This window comes from Malurus melanocephalus, unplaced genomic scaffold, assembly GCF_030028575.1.
Source record: "Malurus melanocephalus ecotype Western Australia unplaced genomic scaffold, MMel_1.1 scaffold_87, whole genome shotgun sequence".
Taxonomy (NCBI): domain Eukaryota; kingdom Metazoa; phylum Chordata; class Aves; order Passeriformes; family Maluridae; genus Malurus; species Malurus melanocephalus.
The window spans coordinates 342,228-366,285 of record NW_026623319.1 but is presented as its reverse complement, the minus strand read 5'-3'; the positions used below and the strand labels follow the sequence as shown (position 1 = coordinate 366,285).

The window sequence follows — 24,058 nt, the reverse complement described above, 5'->3', positions numbered from 1 at the left end:
TTTTTTTAGGTTGGGTTACTTTTGCTCTTTTATGGGCTATAAAGTTGACTGTGTTTGCTTTCACCTCTCCTCCACTGGGCAAGAAGTCAAAGCATGACTCTTGCTGTAGGGACACAGACTTTGGAGTATTTGGTAGGATATATAGCTCCTTCCCCAGCATAAATTCTTAGGAACATGGGAATTATAGTGAATGCAGACATATGAGCACCAAATTGCAGCCCTCATGCAATTTTCAGGAATTGAAACAGCCCATGGAATGTGTCTGGAATACCTTTCCAATTATATTAAAGCTAGACTTCCTGTATTTAAGTGTAAACTGCATAATAATTTATGCCCAAGTGTCTTCATTGTTCTTCAAAGAATCTTTTCATCAGGATTTAGTTGTGGTCAGGAATACATTAATGGATGACATCTTCTGATGTAGTAGACGAATTTTTACCCTCTTCAACTAAACCACAGAGGGAGAGAGGAAGCAAAAGTGCATAACCCAGTTGAGGAAACAGCTTGCTGCTGTCATCGTTTGGGAGGTTTATGCCATTYGTGAATTTAGCCTAATATGCCTGTTACTTACAAAAAATGCCAATCACCTCCTCAACCAATCTTAGTAATGAGAATGGACATATTATTTTTTTCCAAGCTACACACAAACTGTTGACACATCATGGTTCAATTGTAATCCACTTACACCTTGGCGGAACAAAGAAAATTTTTTTGTCTACTTGACTGCTTAACACACAAACTCAGAGTGATTGGCAAAGCTGAAAACAAAATGTCTTTAAGAGAAAATAAAACAGAGCAGTTTATTTAGTAGAGAAGGGAGAGGGGGTTATTTTATTGCAATCTCCTTGAGGGACAATATGGGGGAAATCCCCTGATGTTGTTTGCATGAGACAAGATCTTGTGTTTGAAGGCTTGCAGAAGTGTATCTCATGTGATGACTAAYCTCATTTGTCTTTTTTATTTTTCTGTCACCATAACCATGATGTTTGAGAACAGCTGGTGTCCTCAGAGCTAAGCCATCCTATGTTTGTTTGTTCCATCTAAGTCTAGGCACTGTGCCAGCGAGGGGGGCAGTGCAGCTAAACTTGGAGAGTAGAGCTCTGTTCCTAAAGCACTGACAACAGGACTTTAAAGATGAGTTGTCTCATGACCTTTGGCCTCCTTCAGCTTGGGGAGAATAATTTTGTCTGGACAAAAATACATGCAATGAAGTCACATTCTCAATCCAGATGAGAGCAGTAAAGCTCAGGAACTTGACTCTATGGACATCTGGATTAATGGCAGAGATGATTGTGGTACTCAGTATTATTCCCCTATATTAAAGGGATGTATTTAGGTAACCTCCCACTAAAAGGTGAAATAGAAGATTTTTGTTCCTTTATTTTTAATTGAGAGCATTCTGCTGGGCACAGAGTTAAGTTCTGCCCCCCATATTCCTATGGGTAACCCCTAGTGGGGTTTTTTCTTTCTAATATTTTAGGGTTTTGTACTGAAWGTAAATTTTAACTGTTGAAGGATAATGTATGAGTTTCTGAAACTGAATAGGTAAACATCTGCTGGGATTGTCTTATTTAAGGCATTCCTTGTTTGCCACTAAGGAATAACAGGAATCAAMAAAATGTATTGTGTGTCACTGTAGCTGTCATGAATGCTAGAGGAGGTCCCATAGAGGGGCTGAGGGTATTTTATTCTATTGATATATCAGACTAATAACTGTCTTGTGAGAGGGGATATTTCAGTAAAGAATGAAAGTCAGCTCCCAAGTGAAATGGAAATGAATGATGCCAAGARATACCTGACTCATAATTAACTCTGTTCAACTGATCGTGCACAATGTTATATAACACCGTATCAATGTAATTTGGAGGCAGTGTATGGTGACTCACAAATCCTGCATTCTCAACCTTTTTAAGGCATTGCATGAAGTGATTCTTCTCCTCCTAGATGCTGAATTACTTTGAGYAGCAAAACCACCTTTTTGTGCCATATCCTCCTGGTTGTTAAGTATAATTCCTGCATGTCTCTGTCTCCTTCAAAAATTCCAGGWGACTCAAAGAAGAAAAGGAATGAGAAACTGGATTATTTTGCAGGAATATCTTACATTCAGTGCATTTTTCAGAGTCCAAATGCCTCTTATATGGATTTTAGAAGCTCTTGCCAGTTGAGTTCTTCTACAGTGTATATTTTACTGTGTTCATTGAGTTACTGTCACTGTTGATTTGAAGTCTTAAGGTTATGTCATGCACAAACAAATCATGTTGAGGTCAAAGCAAGTTTAATAACACTTCTTGTTGAATTTTAAAATATAAGAGGATCATTCTGCTTGAATGCTTGGCAGCTGTGAAGTGTTTTAATGAATAGAGCCTTTTTTCTATACGACTATTAAAGCAAATAGTTTGGTCAATATATGTGTTTGTACAGCAAGCAGAAGTCTCTTTTGCAGACTTTTTGCACATCTCTCTCTTTTAAGTACATCTTTTTTCTCGAGGGATGTAGCTTGGAGCTCATGGAATGATTTTGCAGTGCGAAGATGCCAAGCAGTAGTTAGTAAAGAGTTTTCAAGTGCAAGTACTCTCAGCTCCAAAATGTGTTTCTGTAACTTTTCTCTGGCTGTTATAACCAAAAAACCATTSTGGCTGTTCACTAGCAGTGCATTAGCACCAAACCTACAGCAGTGATTGTTATTGAGGTGTTCTTACAGAATGCATAGGAAGGAGGAAAAATGTACATTTTTGCCTCGGTGCCCACTCATCACCTTTAGCAGGGTAGGATTTGGGATGTCCTACCCTCCAGAAGCAATTCTGATCACAGCGATAGCTGTGCGTACCTGACATGAGCAATAAATGGAGGCAGTGAGATTTTGAAAGGTAAAAGAAACAACCTACAAGAGAATTTCTTATCTCTAGTTGTTGCTGACAGGATAAATGTTCCAAAAAGATTGAGAACTGTTACATTATATTTTTCTTATTTTATATATTGATAGGCTTCCAAAGCACAGAACAATTGGATAAATTGTCTACCAATGCTCAAAGTGAGAAGCTGATACAAAACTTCCTGAGACAGGTAWGACAGAGACTGTTGGTCAGATTCTRGTGAAAATGGCTGGAATTTCTAGCYTTGAGGAAGCCAAGACAGAAAGCATCTTCAGTTGAGCATATATAAGTGTACACCAAAAAAACCTCAGTATTAAGAACATAAAGATCAGTAAGGATGGTGCAGAATCAATTATGTACATRTTTTAGAATTCATTTTAGATGAATTCTAAGCAAGGAGCTTGCCAGTTCCTGTGAGAAAATATTGTAATTTATTGCTTCCCCAGATTAAATAACCAGAAGGTGTTTTTTTTTGTAGAATTTTAAAATGTCTGTTGAATGTCACAGATTTCTAAATCAAAAAGATTAGAAAAAGAAAGCTTATTGAAAGCAGACAACATCATGCAGAACACTCGGTTTTGCTCTTTAATCAATACATACAATTTTTTAAAATCTGTCTAATATGAAGTATGCARGTCAATTGTTTAGCACAGTTTAAAAAAAACTAAGCACTATCCCATCCTTGATATTTTACTATGATTTGTACATTTGCTACATACTTTTGCCTTTCCCTTGAGTTGAACATTGGTTTGTTACATTATTTCATATCTAAGACTTAGTCCTCTATACGTTAAATATTTCAATAAATAAAGGTTGAATTTAAGAGTGAAATCRATAAGGCAGCAAAACCAGTTGATCAGCTTTCATATAAACAGTGCATTAAAGGCACTGTGAAATTGTGTGAGGCAAAATGAACACTACAAAGTCAAAAGCTAGGCTTTAAAGCTGAAAYATTGTTTTTCAAATGTTGCATATCACAGAAAAACCCACTTCTCTGCTTTCTTCAAACAGTCCCTTTATTCTTTTATCCCAAAGCAAGGACATAAATTACATCCTTGCTGAACTAATAATGCAGCCAGGAAAAAAGAATGCAAATTTTTGTTTAACTATTTAACATGCACAGAGAGATTAACTTAGTCCACAAGGCCTGGGTAACTAATCTAAAAAGCACTCTGGGGGACACTTTGGTTGAAGGCAAGAAAAACTGGCACAGCAGTAACTCCTAATGTGTCCTTTGCTAGTGAATGGCCTGTGATTCTCTTTTCTTCCTGCAGTTCTGCACTAAATTGGAAATGTTACATCCCCAGGCCCAGATATGTCTCTGATCCAAGAGGGGTGCTCAGAGGAGAGAAGGAAGCTAAATGAGATTTAGTGTCTATCTGGTAAGTCTCCTTGTGACTTCTTGCTTTGACCCCAACCTCCTAGGTATTGCTGCAAAGGAACAAGCTTTATATGATCAGGAACAAAGAGACTGATCTCTTCTATGCTTTCTTTCTGAAAAAGRSACAAAATTAAAACCAGACAACATAATTTGGCCTCCTCCAGTGCAAGACTTCTGAGCAGAATAGGAAAAACAGCCTTTTGCCATCCCAGGAACAAATTATTTTGTCCTTGTTAATGAAAAGGCAAAGTGTGGACTTGTGGCAGAGGCAGCTGTGTTCAGCACCATTACTCCTTAAAAAGCCTGGTGGGGGGATTGGGATGAGTGAGCTCTGCAGAGCAGTACCTACAGCTCCAGTTCTGTACCACTCCTCTGCTTTACTGGGATCCATGGCACAGAATTGAGATGGGAGGAGGAGGAGTGTGTATCCATCCTTTAGTGCAGGCCATTTTGCCCTCAGTGCCTCCCTCCCTGCCCTGGGGCACAGAGCAGCACCCCTTGGCTGCTCCCGGGGCTGTGGGGGATCTGGGGCTCTGTGCACTGAAGCAGCTGGACTGGGTGACAGCAAGGGGGAAGGTTGCTCAGCCAGCACCAGGGGTTTTGAGTATTTGTTTTACTTGTTTCTAAAGTCAGTCCTGTCTCCAAAAGTTTTTCAGCAGCTGCAGAAATCTACAGTCCTTAGCTCACAGCCCAGTCTGTTATTTTGTGTTACATCATGCACTATTCCAGGAGGTAGAACTGCTTATGATTTCATAGCAAAGTTGATTTTCTAGCTTAATTCCTCAAGGGACCTTTAAGGGAATGGAAGCTCACAAATAAAATGAAGAAATTAAAATACATTACTAACACTAAACTGCAGCATTTATTTGGATTAATAAAATAGAAAATTGATAATGATCATTTACCTTGSATTTGATTTTAGTTCTGCTGATTTTAGTTCACTGCTGATTCGATAGGTTCCTGCTTCTCAGTCTCACTTTATTACTTTGGGAAATATTTTCATTGAAGAGGATTTSTTCTCTGAGTGGGATGATACTATTGTTTTTAACAGTTTTTAAGTTTTCTGGGCTTCTATCAGTCTATATAAAAGTTGTGATTTGAAGTCAAAGTCCACCTTTCATGTTGAAATCCCTTACTAATGGGGTAATTAAACACCCCAAGTTCTCCAAGTGGAACACAGATACCAAGCTACCAAAACACAAAAATTTTTCATTTTTCAGGTTCTGAAGGAACAGTCCCAAATCATTCTAAGGCCTGTGTATACATTGTTTGGTCTTTTTTGACTAACTAAACTTTGGTGTAGATTGAAGGGTTCTCTCTGATAGTGAGGTATCACACACCTCCAATAAAAACAGGGGTCTGTCCAAATCAAGGAGTGTGTGGTCTGTGCTGGAGGAAAATCCTGCCTAGCTCAGTTCCCCCGATATAGCCTAACTCTGTATGTAAAGACCTCTGTAGAAGTTAGTTAATCTTTCCTCCTTTGCTGTTAAGAAAGGTGAACKATTTTAGAGTATCCCATCACAAACTGATACCTCAGGGCAGCCAAAAGTGGTGCGTGTTGTGCTGAGAAGATGCAGGAATGTTCTTAGAGAGCATTGCCTGCTGTGGGRATCAGAGAGCAATTGTTTTGACTACATGATCTCATGAAGCTTTTGTGACATTGTGTGCCAGTTCAGTAACTTGGTCCTCCTTTAACTTATTTTCTAATTATATTACTAAAAACAAGCCTTTTCTGTCAACTCAGTTGTTAAGCCTGTTCACACATAGTTGTGACTAAAGCTGATAGATCAGTTCATGTTTCGAGAAGGACTTGGGGATGCTGGTGGATGAGAGCATGGGCATGAGCCAGCAATGTGTGCTGGCAGCCCAGAAAACTGATTGTGTCCTGAGCTTCATCCATAGCACCATGGGCAGCAGGAGAGGGAGGGGATTCTGCCCCTCTGCTCTGCTCTGGTGAGACCCCACCTGGAACACCACATCCRTTGCTGGGGACACAGCACAGGAAGGACATGGACCTGCTGGAAACTGTCCTGAGGAAGCAACAAAGATGATTTGAAGGATGGAGCACCTCTGCTGTGAGGAAAGGCTGAGGATTTGGGTTGTTCATCCTGGAAAAGAGAAGGGTTTGGGGGAACAAACTGTGACCTTTACTGTCCAGTACCTGAAGGGACCTTTCAGGAAAGACAGGGAGGGACATTTCACAAGAGCGTGGAGTGACAGGACAAGGGGCAATGGCTTCACGGTGAATACATTTAGATGGGATATTAGGAAAAAGGTCTGTGAGGATAGTGAGGTCCTGGCACAGGTTGTCCAGAGAAGCGGTGGCTGCCTCCATCCTGGAAGTGTTGAAGRCCAGATTGGACAGCGCTTGGAGCAGCCTGAGATAGTGGAAGGTGCCCTTGGCAGGGGGTTGTAACGAGATGAGCTTTAAGGCTCCTTCCATTGTAGGCTGCTCTCTGAAATACTGCTCCTGTGAGCTGGACTTGTGCTGTGCCACATTTCCATCGCTGTTCCTATTGTTGTTCCGACGGAACCCACAGCTGAGTGTGGAAGGCGCCGCTGGAGTGAGAAAAGTCCCGTCCCGTCCAGAGCGTGGCGGGGCCGGTGCCGCCACCGCGCGGCCGAACCGCGGCAATGCCCAAAGGCTCCGCCTGCCAAAGCTGGTTCCCATAAAAACCATCGGAGTTACAGTTATTTCTCTTCYTTTTCCACCCCCTCAGGCTTTGCAGCTGTTTCTGTTTAGCTTTATGAGGTGACAAGCCACACTGTCCGATAAAACATCGCTCATTGTCACTTACTGTTGCCCATGGCAGATATCTGAGGCAGATAGCACAGTGAATTYTCAAGTTTTAGTCCTTGAAGTTGCCCAGTTTTATCATGGAAATGTTTAAATGTTAAAATGTTAAAAATGACATRTTTATGTATAGAGAGAGCATAATATGAGTTCTTCTTACTGGAGTATTCGCAGATGCTGGAGCATGTCCAGAGAAGGGCARTGCAGCTGGTGGAAGGGTCTGGAGCATCAGTCTTAGGAGGAGCACCTGTGGATAACGATTGAAGGTGCATAAGAGGAGGCTCRAGGGAGACCTTATYACCCAACCACCTGAAAGGAGGTTGTARCCAGGTGGRWGTTGGTCTTTTCTCTCAAGTAACAAGCAATAAGATGAGATCAAACAGCCTCAAGTTGTGYTAAGGGAGGTTTRRATTSGAATTAGGAAAAATTCTTCAAYAAAACAGCACTAGAACAGGCTGTGAAGGGAAGTGGTGGTGTCACCATCTCTAGAGAGATTTCAAAACCAAGTAGATGTGGTGCTTAGGGATATGGTTCAGTGGTGGAYTTCACARTGCTGGGTTACCAGTTGGGCTCTCTGACCTCAAAGGTCCTTTCCAATCTACACAGTCGCATGGTGCATGCTTTATGCTCCTCAACTCCGTAATTGTTTCCCTATGTAGTTTACTTGGTAGTTCATGTTAGGTTTCAATCATAAACCACTAAGGGTGGTTAATCCACCCTTATTGAGATCAGTACAAGCCATGACATACTAGAAGTCTTTTTATTTCTGCTGTCACTTTACTGTCACAAGAGAAAACTCTGGACTCTGAGGTAGGACAATATTTTAGTTGCTTTTTCCATTTGATAACAGGAAAGTTGCCATCCCCCTCTGCTTTAAGCATTGTTTCCTCCCCTCTAGCTACAATACTCTTCTATGACTCAAATTCTGTCTCTGCAGTTACCCAATACAGATTAATTTCTTCTCTCTCCTCAACTTTTATCTTTACARTGGGATAATAATCCCTTTTTATTAGTGGGGTGGGGTTTTTTTGGAGTTTGTTTGTGTTTTTTTAAATCACAAGACACACTCCTTTGTCACATACATCTACATCTACACATCACCTCCAGATGACTTAAATAATGTTTCTAAGAAAAATTACCAAATGGGGAAAAAAAGAAACCTGGAAAACTTTATTCTGAATAAGGAAGGAATAAAGTRGTGGGTGAAATGGCTCAGAGGAGGAGGTTTAATGCAGAAGACAATTGATGGAGAGGTGGCTGCTTTGCATGAAGGTTGAATTTTGGTTCATTCCCTGGATTCTCTGAAGACCCCTATTTAAACTGCTGCTGTTTGTAGTCTGTCACTAAGAAGTTGTGATCAAGTAGGACTCAGACACTTCCCTCCCCCACGCTCTTTGTAGCTGCTGCTGCTGTTAGAGAGGAAAAATCTTAATTCAACTCGAGCATTACTAAGAAAAATGTGACCTCTGAGCTAGAAGTGCCGTGCTTCTGAAGGGAACGTTCCGTAACATGGAAAGATACAATCTTTTTATATATCACTGCTTAAACAGTGATCTCAAATAGTCTGGAACTGTCCTCACAGAGTCTAAAGTCTTGTCTGTTTGGAAGGCTTCAGTGCAGTGTACTATCAAAGTCAATCTGTTTCAATTAAATTGCATCTTGGTTTTTGATGATGTTGGCTTTTTGGGATGGGGTTTGTGTGAGGCTTTTTGGGGTGGGTTTTATGGATTTTTGTTTGTTTGTTTGGGGGGAGGGTTGGTTGTTTCTGTGGTTGCGTTTGGTTTTGTTTGGTTTTTTTGGGTTTCTTTTTTGTGGGTTTTTTTTTTTTTTTTTTTTTTTTTTTTTTTTTTTTTTTTTTTTTTTTTTTTTCCCCCCCCACAGTAAGAAGATCCTTTCTCCTTCCTGCAGCGAGCGTGTTTCCTCTCTGTTCCGGCTGTGTCTCTCTTCGGTCAAGGAAGGCTCATGGATTTGCCCTCAGTTTAGAAAGGGATTGGAGGAACTSGRAAGGTTTTCCATTCATCTCTGGAGAACAGCTCTTGTTGAATGTTACCCCTATCAGATTGCACAGCAGGGGTACCTGCCCGCGGCACCTCCTCCCGTAAGCCAGGCTGTCGTTCCGGGTGGCTTCGAATGAACCCGAGGCTGTGGTGCCGCGCCTCAGTCCAGGGGGGGCTGGAGCCCCTAGGACGTTCACCTTTGTCGCAGGCGGCACCCGCCCTGCCGTGTCCCCTCAGTGTCCCGCTCTGTCCCCCCGTGCCCCCTCAGCACGGGGCGGTACCGCCGTGCCCCCTCAGCGCCGAGCCAGTTCGGGCCGGACGGTGTCGCCGCGCCCCCTCAGCGCTGGGCGGGGCAGTACCGCCGTGCTCTCTCGGGGCCGGGCCGGGCGGTACCGCCGCGCTCTCTCGGGGCCGGGCCAGTTCGGGCCGGGCGGTACCGCCGCGCTCTCTCGGGGCCGGGCCGGGCGGTACCGCCGTTCTCCCTCAGGGCCGGGCCGGTCCGGGCGGTACCGCCGTGCTCTCTCGGCGCCGGGCCGGGCGGTACCGCCCCGCTGACGGGATCCGGCGCGACGGCGGCCGCGCCACTTCCTGGCGGCGGGAGCGGGCGATGGCGGCGCAGGACGTGCTGGGGCAGACCGCCCGGCTGGCCTCGTCCAGCGCCCTGCTGCAGGTGCGGGGCTGCCCCTCCCTCCTTCCTCATCCTCCTCTGCCTCCTGCAGCTGCTGCTCGGCGGGGCCCCGCAGGTGCTTCCCGTGCGGCTTCTTTCACAGGTGCTGTTCCGAGTGATCACCTTCGCGCTGAACGCCTTCACCCTGCGCTACCTCTCCCGGGAGCTCATCGGCGTGGTCAATGTCAGGTGAGGGGAAGGAGGAGGCTCAGCGGGCCCCGTCCCGGGGCTGGTGGGGCTGTGACACTCTGCTTGTGCTCCGTGCTGGTCTCGGCTCCGCGCCACTGGTGATGCTCTCGTTAATGCTGTGCAATCTGCTGTTGGGTGTTTCACAATGGTTGGTCATTTTATGCCTTCCCCGGCCTGTTTTTGGCCTGATAACAGTGGCCTGGTTTTTGTGTTTAAACCGTCAGCTTGCAGAGGAAAAACTATATACAGCGTGTTTTCCCTATAGGATATACTCTGTATCTGGACTTTTGTTTTGTAGCTTGTGTTCTTGCCGTTTAAATCATCGTTTAATTACTTTCTGCCCTTTTTTAGGAGATGGTGATARTTTAGGTCGTATCACCATGTTTGCACACCTGTAAGATTTGTCTGTTAGGCAGTTCTGTGTAAAAACTGTGATGCTACTGCGTGAACGATTTGAGTAGTGTGTAAAGAAATTGTTTTCTATCCTTTTTTTTTTCCTTTCTGTCTCCTTTAGGCTGACTCTGCTGTACTCAACAGTTGTCTTCCTCGCCAGGGAGGCGTTTCGCAGAGCTTGTTTGAGTGGAAGTACAAAGAGAAACTGGACCAAAACAATTAATCTGTTGTGGCTGACGTAAGATATCTTTAAGAATTTACTTCCATAGAATTCTTATTCTTGTCTGGGAGCTCACAGAATGAGAGTAAGTGTTTATTTGTTGATGTAATTATTTCACAGAGCACAGAGCATTAGAAGCCTCAGYTGAGTTTCAGGACTGATGCAGGAAGCTGGTCAAGTCTGGTGCTTTAGCATTTATGGACTTGATTTCTTGTTGAAGCACATGAGGAAATGCATTTCCAAAGGGGTCACCTGGGACCATTTCTTCTGTTGCTTGAGTTTCATTTATGGTATAGCTATTGAAGGAAATCCTGTTGTACAAATACATAGTCCTTTGGTTTTGCTTCCTCTTCCTGCTCAGTTTTGCTCTTTTATTACCTGATGTGCATTCGTGAATGTGCTTTAGATATCTTCTCTTTCCTTGTCAGACTAAGGTTTTAGTTGTGAGCCCTGGTGCAGATTAATGGCATGGCTACATAAACGTTTGGATAGGAGAGATGTGAAAAGGGAAAGGGAGAGTTGGAATTAGACAACAGGGAGGAAGCAGGGTTGCTTCTTTCAGCTGTGGTGCTGTTTATAGTAGAACAGCTTAAAGTCCACATGACGCTGCAGCCAGAGAGTGCAATCACACATTGCAGTAAAGTGGATTTTATGATTTGTTTTTCCCTTCTGGTTCCTGGTTCTCTCTGCTCTCTTGGTCTGTCAGCTCTAGCTGGTGTGCAGCCTCAATTGGGCTGGGTTGGGAAGTAAATTTAACTGCCTGATACAGGGGAAAACTACCACTGCATGATAAAATAGTRTTCTTCCATTGGGTCACCTGACTTTCCCTGGAACTACCCAGCTATTAATTGAATCTGGTCCAGGAATGGGGGGTTATGTGTGGTCATCTGCATCCAGGTATGAAGYAGAGCGATTGTTGCTGTCACAGATAGTTCTAGTACTAATATTTAAAAGATATTAGTTCTGTTCTCTTAGCTGAATTATAGKCAGCTTTCTGCTGTGTGATAGTATTTCAAGTGACTGTTAAATGATAGAGATGACATTGACTGTGTGGTTTTTTTTGTTTTATGATTTTCCTTGTAGGGAAGCATAACTTCAAATGAAGGTTAACTTCAGTGAAGCATCTGAAATGTCTTAGGAACTTAATGTCAAATATCTTAGGGGTCTGATAGTRTGAGGGTCAAAGACATCTTGTTCCAATGATGTAAAATTTTATGCATTGTGCCAGAAGATCTGTGTTCCTGAAGCAGTGTCAGCAGAAGRGAATATGCAGGCTGACATGGGATCAGAACTGTTTGGTCTTAAGACATAAAAATGCAGATATTTGACCTTATGGCTCTGGAGCAGAAAATGGACAAGTCAGAAAATGTTTTCTGTATTGTGCGAAGAGAGCTTTAAGGGTGTTCATTACAAAGAAAAATAAATGCATTCTTGACATAGTAACAATAGGATTTAATTCTTCAGGGCCTTATTTTGTGTAATCCTTATGGCCACGTGTGATGATGTAACTTCCTTTTCTTTGTTTTTTTTTTTTTTTTTTTTTTTTTTTTTTTTTTTTTTTCATTGCCCTTAATTAGTTTTTATGTTAACTTTTTAGAGTCCCTCTTGGTGTCTTTTGGTCTGTTGTCTTGGGCTTAGTCTGGCTATACTTGCTTGAAGTACCMGACCCTTCTGTGGTTCCTCATTATCAGACTGGTGTAGTGGCATTTGGTCTTTCTGCCATTACTGAACTCCTGGGAGAGCCATTCTGGGTTTTAGCACAAGTTCATTTGTTTGTGAGACTTAAGGTTAGTAAACTTCATGGGGTGTGTGCATGTGGGGGAATTACCTCTCTTTTGAAAAGAACAGATTACTGACTTAGATATTTGTATATTCAAGCATATAAAAAGCCCCTGCATGTACTGTTTAGTATTGTATGGCCTGGTTTGTAACATAACCAGGAATTTGTACCCATTAGAGCAAGCAAGTTGGTTTATTCAGACATTGCTACCTTCAAGACCATTAAATACTAAAACATAGGTTTTAATTGGAGGGAGAGGCACACTGCTACTACAGTGCCACATAAAATTTTGAAATGTRTTATTGAGAACATGATAGTCTCAAGCAAAATTTTCTCTGTTATGTCCCATACAAGGACTGGGAAAATGCAGTGGAGGAATYGTGGAATGCAATAATAGAAAACTTACAGAGAAATGACAATCTAAGCTGGCCAGCTCAGCAGAAAGAAACTTCAATAAAGTCACACTGACTTTGAAAATCTTACATTCCGACATAAATTCTGTGCATTAAACTAATGTATTTTWAGCTTGTGTATGTGGTTAGGTTGGCAGAAAATAACCCTTCTCTGTTTTCTGTTTCTTAAAGGTAATTGCTGAAAGCCTTTCAGTAGTGTCAAAATGCATTTTGACRGTTACTTTAGTAATCCTTTATCCTCAGTGGGGCCTTTACATTTTTTCCTTGGCTCAGGTAAGTTTCCTTTGTTCTCTCTCAGCTGGATTTTGATTTGCCTTTGACATKTAGCWTGCCAAAAAACTTTKGGGAGCTGAGAAAAAGCTCCTGGGMGGTTTAAGATTTAGAATTTGTATTTAGTATTTTCTTGATACTCATAATTGACTTGGTGCTTTGACACTGAGAGTTAAAGAGAAGTACAGAGGTGTCTGTAAAGGCACATCTTGCAAATAAGGTTGTGTTATTCTAATCACACAGAACTTTATCAGCCTATGCCACCAACCTGTATCACCTTATCAGAAGGTGTTAATCAAGTGCAATGAACTCAGGTTAAAACTTTTTCTCGATGACAATGAAGGAGGGACGAAGTTTTTCTTTCAGTTTTTGCACTGGCTGTTGTAGATCACTTTTAGCTGCTGGAAATTGGAAATGTTCTATGAAGTRAGAGATGTAGGCAGCAGCTACTCCATCAACTTGATTTTTGATTGAGTAATTGCTTTATAATTGGACCTTTAAYGTTTGAAAAATGCTGAATAAAACATGAAAATTGGCAAAGGACAATGWTAACCTACAGGTTAAAAAAAGATAAAAAGATCATCAACAGCATTCTTGAGAGACATTAAAACCCTTATCTACTTTAATATTTGRTAGGCATAAAGACTACTTACATTTTCTTCTCACTGTATTTGCAACTAGTATGTAATTCCACATTTCTAAGTTTTGTAACACTGTTTTTCTTCTCTCTTTCCTGATCCTTCCAGCTTTTGTATGTCAGTGTTCTGGTAATGTGCTATGTRATTTATTTTGTGATGTTTTTGGGATCTCCTGAAGCCACAAAGAAGTCATTTCCAGTTACTAGAGTGAAAGCTTTATTACCTAATTTTGTGGAAGATGAGGTAGGTTGCTCAATTTATTCCTTCATTTTCTAAAGTTTCACATGAGGGCACTTTGAATGTTATTTTGAGACAGTGAAGTTAGTGGTTTTGGGRAAATTTTTGTCCTATAGAAGATACATGACAAGTTAATAAAAAATTATATAGGATTTGTGTTTGAARTATGTGTTAGTAAAATTCTTGCCAGCAAAACATAATGGAACTTGAACTCTTTGTGGTTACTGACTTGGTTTGTACAAAATATTAATAGACATTAACTGGAGATAGACCACCTGCACTGACCAGGTATCATTGGATCTGAGGCAGAAAAGAAGCCAGAACCATATAACAATGGATGTTGGTACTTGGACCTCTGCACAAAATAGCCATGATGTTATACAGCATTCTACACTCAAATAGCTCTCAGACAAAAATGAGGCAAAGAAAGAAATGAAAAGGYTCATTGAGGAAGACAACATTTTAGATAAGATTTACAGATTGAAAAGATAGAGGTGGTTCTTGGTTGCAAATTTTACAAGGACAGTTTCAAGAGCAGTAAATAATTTGTATTGCCAGTGAGGGTGAAAGTTATATTGGCATGTTAAACACCGTGGGTGTTTTTTTCTTAACTCTAACCTTGATTAGTATTTTCTGTGGAATGCATCTGTGGGTACTTTATCTGCAACAACAGCTCTTTACAACAAGGGAATATGTTTTTGCCAGATCAGTGATGATGGTGCTTGAATTCAGCAATATTTCAGATTAGTTTTTAGTAACTTTGGCATTGTGGGTTTCCTCATCACTACAGYTGTTAGAACTACCCTATGGTATTGCACTGCCTTGCTCTTTTCTATTTCTACTCTGTAGTTCCAGTCATGYTTATCACATTTCAGTACTTTCTTTGCAGACCTTTGTTAACTGGAAGGAAGCACGCTTGACTTGGAGTTTCTTCAAACAATCCTTCTTGAAACAGATTTTGACAGAGGGTGAGGCTTGACATAGCAGTGTGAGCGAAGAGGGCTCATGAAGACTATTTACAAAATTGACTTAAAGCTTCAGGAAGCTTGGGTGGGGGAAGATGAAGCATGTGATTGCCAATATGAATGGAGTTTTTGAGGGTACTGAGAACCAGGTGCTGTCCCATTTGGCTTTGTTCCTTAAATACCTGCTGTTGGCGGTGCCTGAAGAAGTGTTGGGAAAGATTTTGGGATTTGTTCTYAAGTTCTTTATTTTGAACTTACAGGTGAACGATATGTGATGACTTTTTTGAATGTGTTAAATTTTGGAGATCAGGGTAAGTGTGATGGCATTGTGRAATGTTGACAGTTTTCTTAGTCACTGCTCTTCACGTGGTTCTGAAAATGACTGRAAGTGTTTAAAGATAACTTGAAAATCTGAGAATATTTCAAAGCCTTTGTGACTTGAGATTCATTTCAGAGAATGATTGATATAGATAGTARTAATAATCATTTTAATATAATAGAATTATAGAGTAGCCTGAGTTGGATGCAACCTTCAAGATTATCTAGTTCTGCCACACCATGGGCAGGGACGTCTTTCACTAGATATATACCTTTCTCTTTTTCTGTATCAATAAATCCTTATATTCCTGTTCTCATTCCGTGAACTTTATCAGGATCCTCTAAATTCCTCTACAGTAAAAATTTTAAGTRTAGTTTGGTGCTGTTCTAGATTCATATCTGTGTAGTTGGTGCTTTTGTCCTACCTTTGCCATCAGCAAATCTTGAAATTTTAAGYTGTTGCTTGACTGTCAGAATTTTTAGAGAACACTGCTTCAGTGTTGCCCTAAATCCCACTTGTTTTCTCTTCTTTTTTGGTGGAGATGTTAAATTGGAATTCATGTTGTTATTAAAGATGTGGTATTAAAATGGGTCTAAAACTCACAGATTACTTMTTTTGTTTTAAGGTGTATATGATATTGTGAATAACCTTGGTTCACTGGTGGCCAGGTTTATCTTTCTGCCTATTGAGGAGAGTTTTTATGTCTTTTTTGCTAAAGTGTTGGAAAGAGGGAAGACTGTGAAGGATCAGAAGCAGGTATGTTCATTTTGGATTAATTACATGTCAAATGCTTGATTTTTGTTACAGATAAATTGCATCACAGAAGTGTTACAGACAGAAATGTGTGTTTAAATTTGAAAAATTGAGGCTGTTAGAAATGAAAAGTGGAGAGCAAAAACAATRAGTGAGGCAGTGGCCTTGCATCAATGAAGTTAACATCAGCTGCTCCAAACAGCGTGATGTAAAGCCTGCTCTACTGTGTATTTCCAGATACAGCAAGTTATTATTTAAATAATGAAATCTATTAAACAAATGCTGTCTGGAAGTACTTTATTTACTTAAGCATATCAGTAGCTGTTCGATAATGTTTCTGACGAGTGCAGCTTTGGGAAGGAAAGAATTGGTTTTTCTTGTGTGTTTGAGTTGTATGAGTACTAATGAGTAAGAGTTTTGTTCCACAGAGTAATATTCTTGATCACTSATGAAGGTCAGCCTAAAGCAATCCTGCTAATTGCACATCAGCACATAGTTAAATCCTGTGCTTCAGGTCCTTGGTGGGCTAAGAGATGTGTATGTGTGTATATATTTTATATAAAATCTACCTGGTGGGTATAACTGGAAAAATGGTGGAATAATAAATATGTAAAAAATATTGCCAAGTTTGGAGCACATGTACRGATAATTCAGTAAAAAAAGCATACATTTCACACCTTTTTACACTCCAAACTGATTTATTCGTTTCTGTGAAGTAGTATTTCTGCATGACTATTATTACATTGATTCTGTTAATGGGATTTATTATGTTTTTTTTCAGGATGACGTTGCTATGGCTGCAAATGTATTGGAATTGCTGCTGAAACTTGTGCTCCTGATTGGCCTCACCATCACTGTTTTTGGCTATGCCTATTCTCAGCTGGCTCTGGATATTTATGGAGGCTCAATGCTCAGTTCTGGAACAGGTAAAGATTTATAGGCCTGGCAAAAATACACCATTCTTAAAAAAAAACAACCCTTCAGCTATTTGATTTTTTTCATAAATCAGCMGTCTTGTTTTTTCTTGTGAATCTGCTACTGAAATCTGTGACAGCTCATCAGAATTCTTTGCCTTGTTTGTTTATGTTCTTGTCAAGATATTTATCTAGACAGGTAATTTGTTCAAGTTATCTTAAGTTTCTATTATTAGTATTAACACTACAATYTCTGTCTCTTAGTGACTGTAAAAACAATGGTTTGGTAAAAGAAATTATTATCTATTTGTCTTTCTAATGTGTTTTTTAGGTCCAGATCTCCTCCGGTGTTACTCATTGTATGTCCTGTTTCTTGCTGTCAATGGAGTAACAGAATGTTTTACATTTGCCTTAATGTGCAAAGAAGAAGTGGACAGGTAGGAGACAATGTCTCCAGAATATTCCTGTAAATTTATTTGTACTGACCTTATAAAGAGATAGGATCTTACTTGACTGAGTAAGTGCTGCTTTTGTGATCTCTTCAAAATGTGAATTCATTTACCAAGTCACTKTTTAGAGCAAAAACTAAATAAAGCATAATTTTGTTGTTAACATTCATTTTCTTTAATATATTCCTAATATAAAAGAGCAAAAAATGCGCAAGCTTTTACATTGTTAATTATTATTATTAAATTTTATTTTCTGCAGTGAGTATACAACTGATTATTGAAATAGAATTTCCTTTACATTATGTAGTTTTTGGTTTAATTTACTTGATGTATTTTCTATTCCTTCAAATGTTTTTTTTAACATCTCGTTTCTCAAATTTATCTTCACTAGAAGATGACAAGAGAAATTCTACTCCTCATTTTAGAAAATGAAAAAGACCATTAGTAAATGAATGCTGTGACTGCATGCATTGTTCAATTGTATGGTTGTTTTTTTTTTCCTAGGTACAATTTTGTTATGCTTGCCTTGTCTTCCATCTTTCTGTGCATCTCTTATTTCTTGACCCACTGGTATGGCAGTGTGGGCTTTATCCTTGCCAACTGCTTCAACATGGGCATCCGAATAGCTCACAGCATCCAGTACATCCATGATTACTTCAAAGAAAGTGCCCACAGACCTCTCACAGGCCTGCTCCCCTCACCAGTTCTGCTGCTGGTTTACATCATGAGTGCAGTGATCACCGCTTTCTCAGAGGTGAGCATCTTCCTCTCTGCTTTCACTGGGAATGCTGCTGTCAGGTCGATTTTGTGTCTATAAAAAGAGGAATGCCATTAGGAAAAAAGGCTTTTGAGGGTAGGCTGGGAGACTGCCATTACAGAAAGGCAGGGTATAATATTAAGAGAGTGTATCTTTGTATCCAAGTTCTCTGCCACCTGTACAAGGTGGATATGACAAGTAAAATTTTAACACATTTCTGCTGTGTGTAGATAATCCATGCGCTTAATTATTAATAATGGAAATTTTGCAGTGGCACCAATAAACTGATATAAAAAAATGCTGTAATTAAAATAAATTATAAACAACCAAAACTAGACCAGAAACGAAAATTGCTAAGAGCACGTTTAACACATACATTCAGTACAAGATGGTAATTGTGCAGGCTGATTATTAAGGAGATGGTATATTTTCAGCATACAAAAATTTGGCAGCTTGAAAATCTGTTGTGCCTGAGAAAGGAGAGTTTTACATTTTGGAATGGGAGCTTTCGAGTTTTGTTAGGAAATGGCCTGAATGTTGCTGTGCAGTAGCAGACTTGCATGATAGCACCAGCAAAGTTTTGTGTCATCTTAGTCAACATATTTCTGCATGCCAGATTACAGCAGCTTCCTCATTTACCAGGTAGCTACTGAATGGTTATTTTTTGCTGACWGAATTATCTTAAGCAAGCAAAGGTTGTGACCCCTAAAGTTGATTTGTTGTAGGGTTAGTGCATGTGGCAGAACTGTGCTTGGCTTGGCCGTGGCATGTTGGATGGAAATGCTGGATCTTACTTCTTGTTGAGACAGTGAATGTGTTTTGTGCTGCCTGGTTTTCCTGCAATCACTTGTTTTCTTTGTTGTAGGTGTTGTTCTGCTGTGACAAGGGCTGGATGGCCAGGCTGATCCACATCAGCACAGGYGCCCTGTGCTTTGCAGCAACCCTCRTTACAATGTTCTGCACAGAGACCAAGCTCATCCACTTTGTCAGGAGCCAGTTCCTCTTCCGCTATTTGAAGAAAGGAACATGACTTGCTCCTGTCCAGAACAGTTTTTCTATGTGCTTGCAGTAAAGGGCTGTGTTCTTTCCATAATATCTGTATGGAAAAAAGGTTCCAGGTGTGTTTGGAAGCATTGATATTGGAGGGGCAATGTAGACAATTGCCAGATGAATATTATTTTTCTTCTGGACTGGTCAGTACAGCAAACGAGATGAATGATTTTCACTTCATGCACAATTCTTTTCTAAGCTTTTCTTCAAACAGTCACTTGGGTAATGAATGAAGATCTTAKGCACCTTCTGGCATAACCTGGTTGACAGACTGCATGTGGAGAGCTCCTGTTCCTGCCACKGGGCAGTGTGGGAAGGCCTGACATGGTTTAGAAGGCCCTTATTTGGTGTGGGGGTTGCTTAATTGCAGAGAAAATGGTCAGAAAAAAGGAGCCCAAACCCAACAGTAAACACCATAAAAATACCCAAAAGCTGAGGAGAGCACTAGAGCAAGGACCAGCAGCAGTGTGAGTGTTGTGGAGCAGAACAGTGTGGTGCAGAGGAATTGAGCTGTCACTGTTTGAAGTGCAAAGCAGGGAACAGAAAATCCTGACGTTTACAAGTAAATTAATGGAATACACAGTGTGTGTCCATSCTGGCTCTGTGAGATTATTTCATTCAGCAGATCTTTCATGTCTAAGGRCATTGATTCACTTGTCAGAAATACTCTGAAGCCTTAGCTGGAAGAGGTTTCGAGTATTTTCTGCAGAAGGTGTTGTGTACAATCACTGATGGTGCGGTTTAGAAGGTTACTCATACAATTTCTTACTTTCATTCCATTGTTTTTTGGGTTTGTCTGAGATTTTGAATGCCAGCATAAACAAACTGGTCTCAATAAAAATTATTTTGTTCTGTCTTTGYAATTGAATGTTAAATATATTTAATAAGATTTTTTACAAGGACTTATGTATACTGAAGATTTCTTTTTTGGGTAGTAAATACTTCCTTTTGTTGCAGTGTTTTCCTCRTATCTTGTTCCTTTGCTTGTTCAATCTTAATCTCTATATTTTTTGTTTTTTAATTATTGAAAATTTTGACATTCAGAAATTCTAAAATTCAGTGTTGTCCTGCTGGTTTGGTTGTACTAATGGTATATTGTATTGSTGGTCTAAGATTTGAATTGGGCAATTTCAGAATGTGCAAGTGGCAGGTTTATAATGATCACTGTTCCCTTTACAATGTTTGGACCAAAAWATATCAAGGGATGAAAAATTGTGCYTAGACAAGTGCAGTTGAAAGCTTTTAGTTTAATTATGTATCAACTGTGCAGATCCTCAGACTGCTTGAAAGAAAATCACTGCAKTGGCATTGAGAAGTTCATTGTGGTGACCACAGTGCCCAGGGTGAAATGCTTTCTAGAGTCGGGGCCTTCAGCTTGGTAGCTAGAAATATTTTCTGAACTCGGGTAATTCCCACTTAAAAAACATTGCCAAAGATACTTTATATGGGAATTTGGTGATTGAAAAATTGCCACAGAGAAGCTAAAATGTAACAGTGAAGGGAAAGGAACAGCCTCGCTCAGCCAAAGGCAGTTGTTTCCAATGCCTGGCTGGGAGTAGATAGAGACTTGCTGATTCTTATGCTGTTTTGAAATCTCTTAAAAAACCGCARCTTTGCGTTATTCTGTCTTCTTAATTGGGTTCAGTAGTTCTTTGCCCTAAATTTTTCTCTTCTGAGTGGTTTTGCAKCTTTTTTCTGTTCYCTGTTGGGTGTGGAGTTTGTTATGAAGTATACCTTCATATATTTTAAAGGGTTGAAACTTCTTTATCATAAATTGTCAATTCTTACAGGTTGTTTTTCTTTCTCTGTTCATAGTACAAAAAAATCAAGACAATTGAACCTATGGACTGTATTATAGGGTCCGTCTTTTTCTCCATGTCTTTGGGATCTTACTGTGGCAATATCTCAATCCATACAATGAATTTTTATAACTCCTTGGAATGAGAAATTTTGTACAGCCCTGCAYCTGAAGTGCTTTGGAGATGGAAGAACTTCTTACAGAAAATGAGCTTGAACTAATTCTGCCTTGTGTTGTCTTGCAGCCCCAGCTGTACACTGGTATTATTCTGCTACTTTTAATGTTGTGAGTAGGGTGATGTGAGATCTCCCTGTTCATATAGAGACCTGTGTGGTCTCATAAATGTTTTCTAACATAAATGCRGAGAATGCATTTAAAGACAAGTTATGATTTTGCACTAATTTTTTTATATCATATTGGAATGGCTGATAAATCTCTCTTGTGTCTTGAATGAAATTTTATAGGAATCAGGAAGGCGTTTAAGGTGACTTAATGATTGTGCATTYGCAAATTAACACATTGCTCATTTAAACATTATGGGTAAGCAGTTCAGTAATGGTTCACTGGTTTTTGTGATATGGGATGTTTTATTTTTAATATGTTTTATGTGGCAGGAAATTGCAAGGATGGACAGGAAGTAGAGACTTACGAAACTGTCTGCTGGTTTCTTATTTATCAGTGGGATCCTTAATGTAAAAGCTGTTAATTGCTTTACTGCTAAAGCAGTGAACTCTGAAACTCAGGGACCAAGTTGAGATTGAACTTGACCATGTTTCCCTTTTGTTCTAGTCCCGTTAGTAAGCCCAAGGTACAACTGTCTGAAATTTCRTTAAGCTGTTTCGCAGTGTTCTGAAATATTTTAATTTAAGCCAAAGGTGAATGAAACCATTTTCTTTGGAGGAAAAAATTATGAATTCRTGCTTTGTGGTGTGTTTTTCTCATTTGTTGGATGAATGAGTTTCAAGGTAACACTAAATAAAGTTTATTTCCTTTACATTTTATTTTTGTCTTCTTGGATATTGAAGTTTTGTTTGTATCATTAGTACAGCTGATGCTTGAATTTGGTTGTATTTTCTAGGATATTTTATGTATAGATTCAGTTATCAGCCTAAACATACACACCATTTCCTAACACACACAGAGATAAAATTGCTGCAGTAGTTTTGTGAGAAGTGGCATCGTTATAGTCACTTTCCTTCTCTTTGTTTCTATCAAATTGTGTGTTTGTATGGATTGGAATGGCCAAATGCCTTTGCTTTTACAATGCATTGTTGTGATAAAAACTGATTCACTGGCCAGGAATAAATCTGATAKTTAATGAAATTTTTTAGCTAAATTTGATTATGACTGGCAATACTACTTTTGAGAATGAACCAATTAACCAATTGTTCAACTGTTTGTTTTTCCCTAGTATTGAAAATACTTTATTTGTAAAGAAGTAGCAAAGAAATTGGGAATTAAAGCTTTGCCTAAATGATAAATTTGCTTTAATAGGCACAAAAGGTAATAGATATAGGCTTGCATGCTGATCACAGTTTAGCACCCATGAGGGTTATTGACTTCTTAGTTCTTGTGAAGGATTGTGTGAGTGTGAGTGCTTTGAGGTCAGTCCTAATTCCCTGGTTTCTGCATAGTCTTTCTATCTAAACTTTGAAATTCTTTTTGTGGGCTTCCTATTTCTTGCTGTTTGAACATCATACTTGGGCTTTTTTCCTGTGGTTTAATTATCTGATTTTCAAGATAATGCCAAAGAGAGAGGATCTGTGGCTTTTTGAACCATATCAGTGTTTCAGTAGATCTGCTCAGCTGTAATGGTGTTGTTGAGCACAAAATGCATAACTCATCTGCATTCTGAGAGTGTGAGGAAATGGAGCTCATTTCCAATATAAGCTGAAAATGAAGTTAGAAGCTCTGCACATGTGATRTACAGCTGCACCCTGGAAACTGAGAGCAGGGCCTGCTCAAAAGCGTGARCAGCTGGGGATCTAAAGAAAACTGATAGGAAGTGCTTATCTCTGGTTGATTTTGGATTGCTGCCATGGAAAGATGTGGTTCTCTCKAGTTTCTGGATCTGAGTGGTGCTCCAGGCACCACCTTGCTGGGATCTAGAAAGAGGAGTGAACTTTTGTCAGTGGGGTGTCTGTCACTGCACATCCCTGTAGTGAGCTCTGTTCATGGAATCTGATAGTGTGTGCAGCCAAGGTAGGATTCTCTGGTAATTGTGGGGAAAGGTAAAACTGTGAGTTTCCTTATGTCAGACTTCCTGCTTCGTTGTGGTAAGAGCCTCTGACAGAGCTCTGTGTGTTGGTTTGTTGGCAAGGTTTTGTGATTCACAGATAATGTGTTTGGCATAATTTATCTCCAAAATTCTGTGTCATGCCACTGAACTGAGAAAGTGGAAAGGAACATAACTAAGAGGACAGATGTTTTATATCCATGGCCCATTTAATAAGACTGAAATAATTAAAGCTGTGTGAAGAAAAAGAAATAGTTAACAGTCCTTAAACACACATCAGATTTATGAGTAGTTTTAATCTACTGGAAAACAAGAATTGTGTTTTGTTCGTGATACACTTTTGCTCCAAGAAGGGAAGAATGCAACAGAGCTTGGGAGAAGACTGCAAGGTTTAGCCTTAACATTCTTGAGTGCAAAGATATTCAGACATGTTCATCCTTGTGGATGCCTTGGGAGAGAGGAGTATGAAACAGGACACTGATGCTGTTCTGAAGGGATTGTGTCGCAGAGAACAACTGGACCACAGTGAGGCACTGTAAGAAAGTGCCTTGTCATCACTTGGGAATATCTTCAACTCCTTTTCTGTTTTTCATTCCTATTACTTTCATATGTTGGCAAACCATTGAAAACCAACTCTTGTATGTAGATACATACCATAAAGGGTCAGCCTAGCCAGTCCTATTGCAAAAATGCAGTAAGTCACCTGGGCTGAATTGAGAAAGATGTTGGTCAGCTTGCTGAAGGTTGTATTGTGGCCTRTTTGCCAGCTCTGGCAGCAAAGGCTGCAGGAGGGAGCAAATTAAGGTTGCACAGAAAATTTTATTTGTGGCTTCTTTTTGGTTCTGGATGCTTGACTTGGCAGTGCTAATGTTTTCCTAATGGAAGGGAGTTTTGGGAGTAATTTTATAAAACAAGTACCATAAAATGCACTCATAGGCCTTCTCTTATTTGTGTGATGATTTTTA

General features: G+C 39.9%; 1 protein-coding gene and 1 long non-coding RNA gene across 2 annotated transcripts; both read left to right on the top strand.

Annotated features, from left to right (window-relative positions):
* The first annotated feature begins 3,002 nt into the window (after positions 1-3,002).
* On the top strand, positions 3,003-7,442 carry LOC130574644 (uncharacterized). Its single transcript, XR_008965453.1, has 3 exons — positions 3,003-3,063; positions 4,148-4,255; positions 7,214-7,442. It is a non-coding gene; the product is annotated as an uncharacterized LOC130574644 (long non-coding RNA).
* A 2,097-nt stretch (positions 7,443-9,539) lies between these two features.
* On the top strand, positions 9,540-22,148 carry RFT1 (RFT1 homolog). Its single transcript, XM_057367984.1, has 13 exons — positions 9,540-9,715; positions 9,816-9,901; positions 10,416-10,532; positions 12,112-12,301; positions 12,879-12,980; positions 13,724-13,858; positions 14,742-14,820; positions 15,078-15,128; positions 15,762-15,892; positions 16,671-16,815; positions 17,135-17,240; positions 17,757-18,006; positions 18,875-22,148. Exons 1-13 carry the CDS (start codon positions 9,653-9,655, stop codon positions 19,037-19,039), a joined length of 1,620 nt encoding a protein of 539 aa, XP_057223967.1. The 5' UTR covers positions 9,540-9,652; the 3' UTR covers positions 19,040-22,148.
* Positions 22,149-24,058: the final 1,910 nt, after the last annotated feature.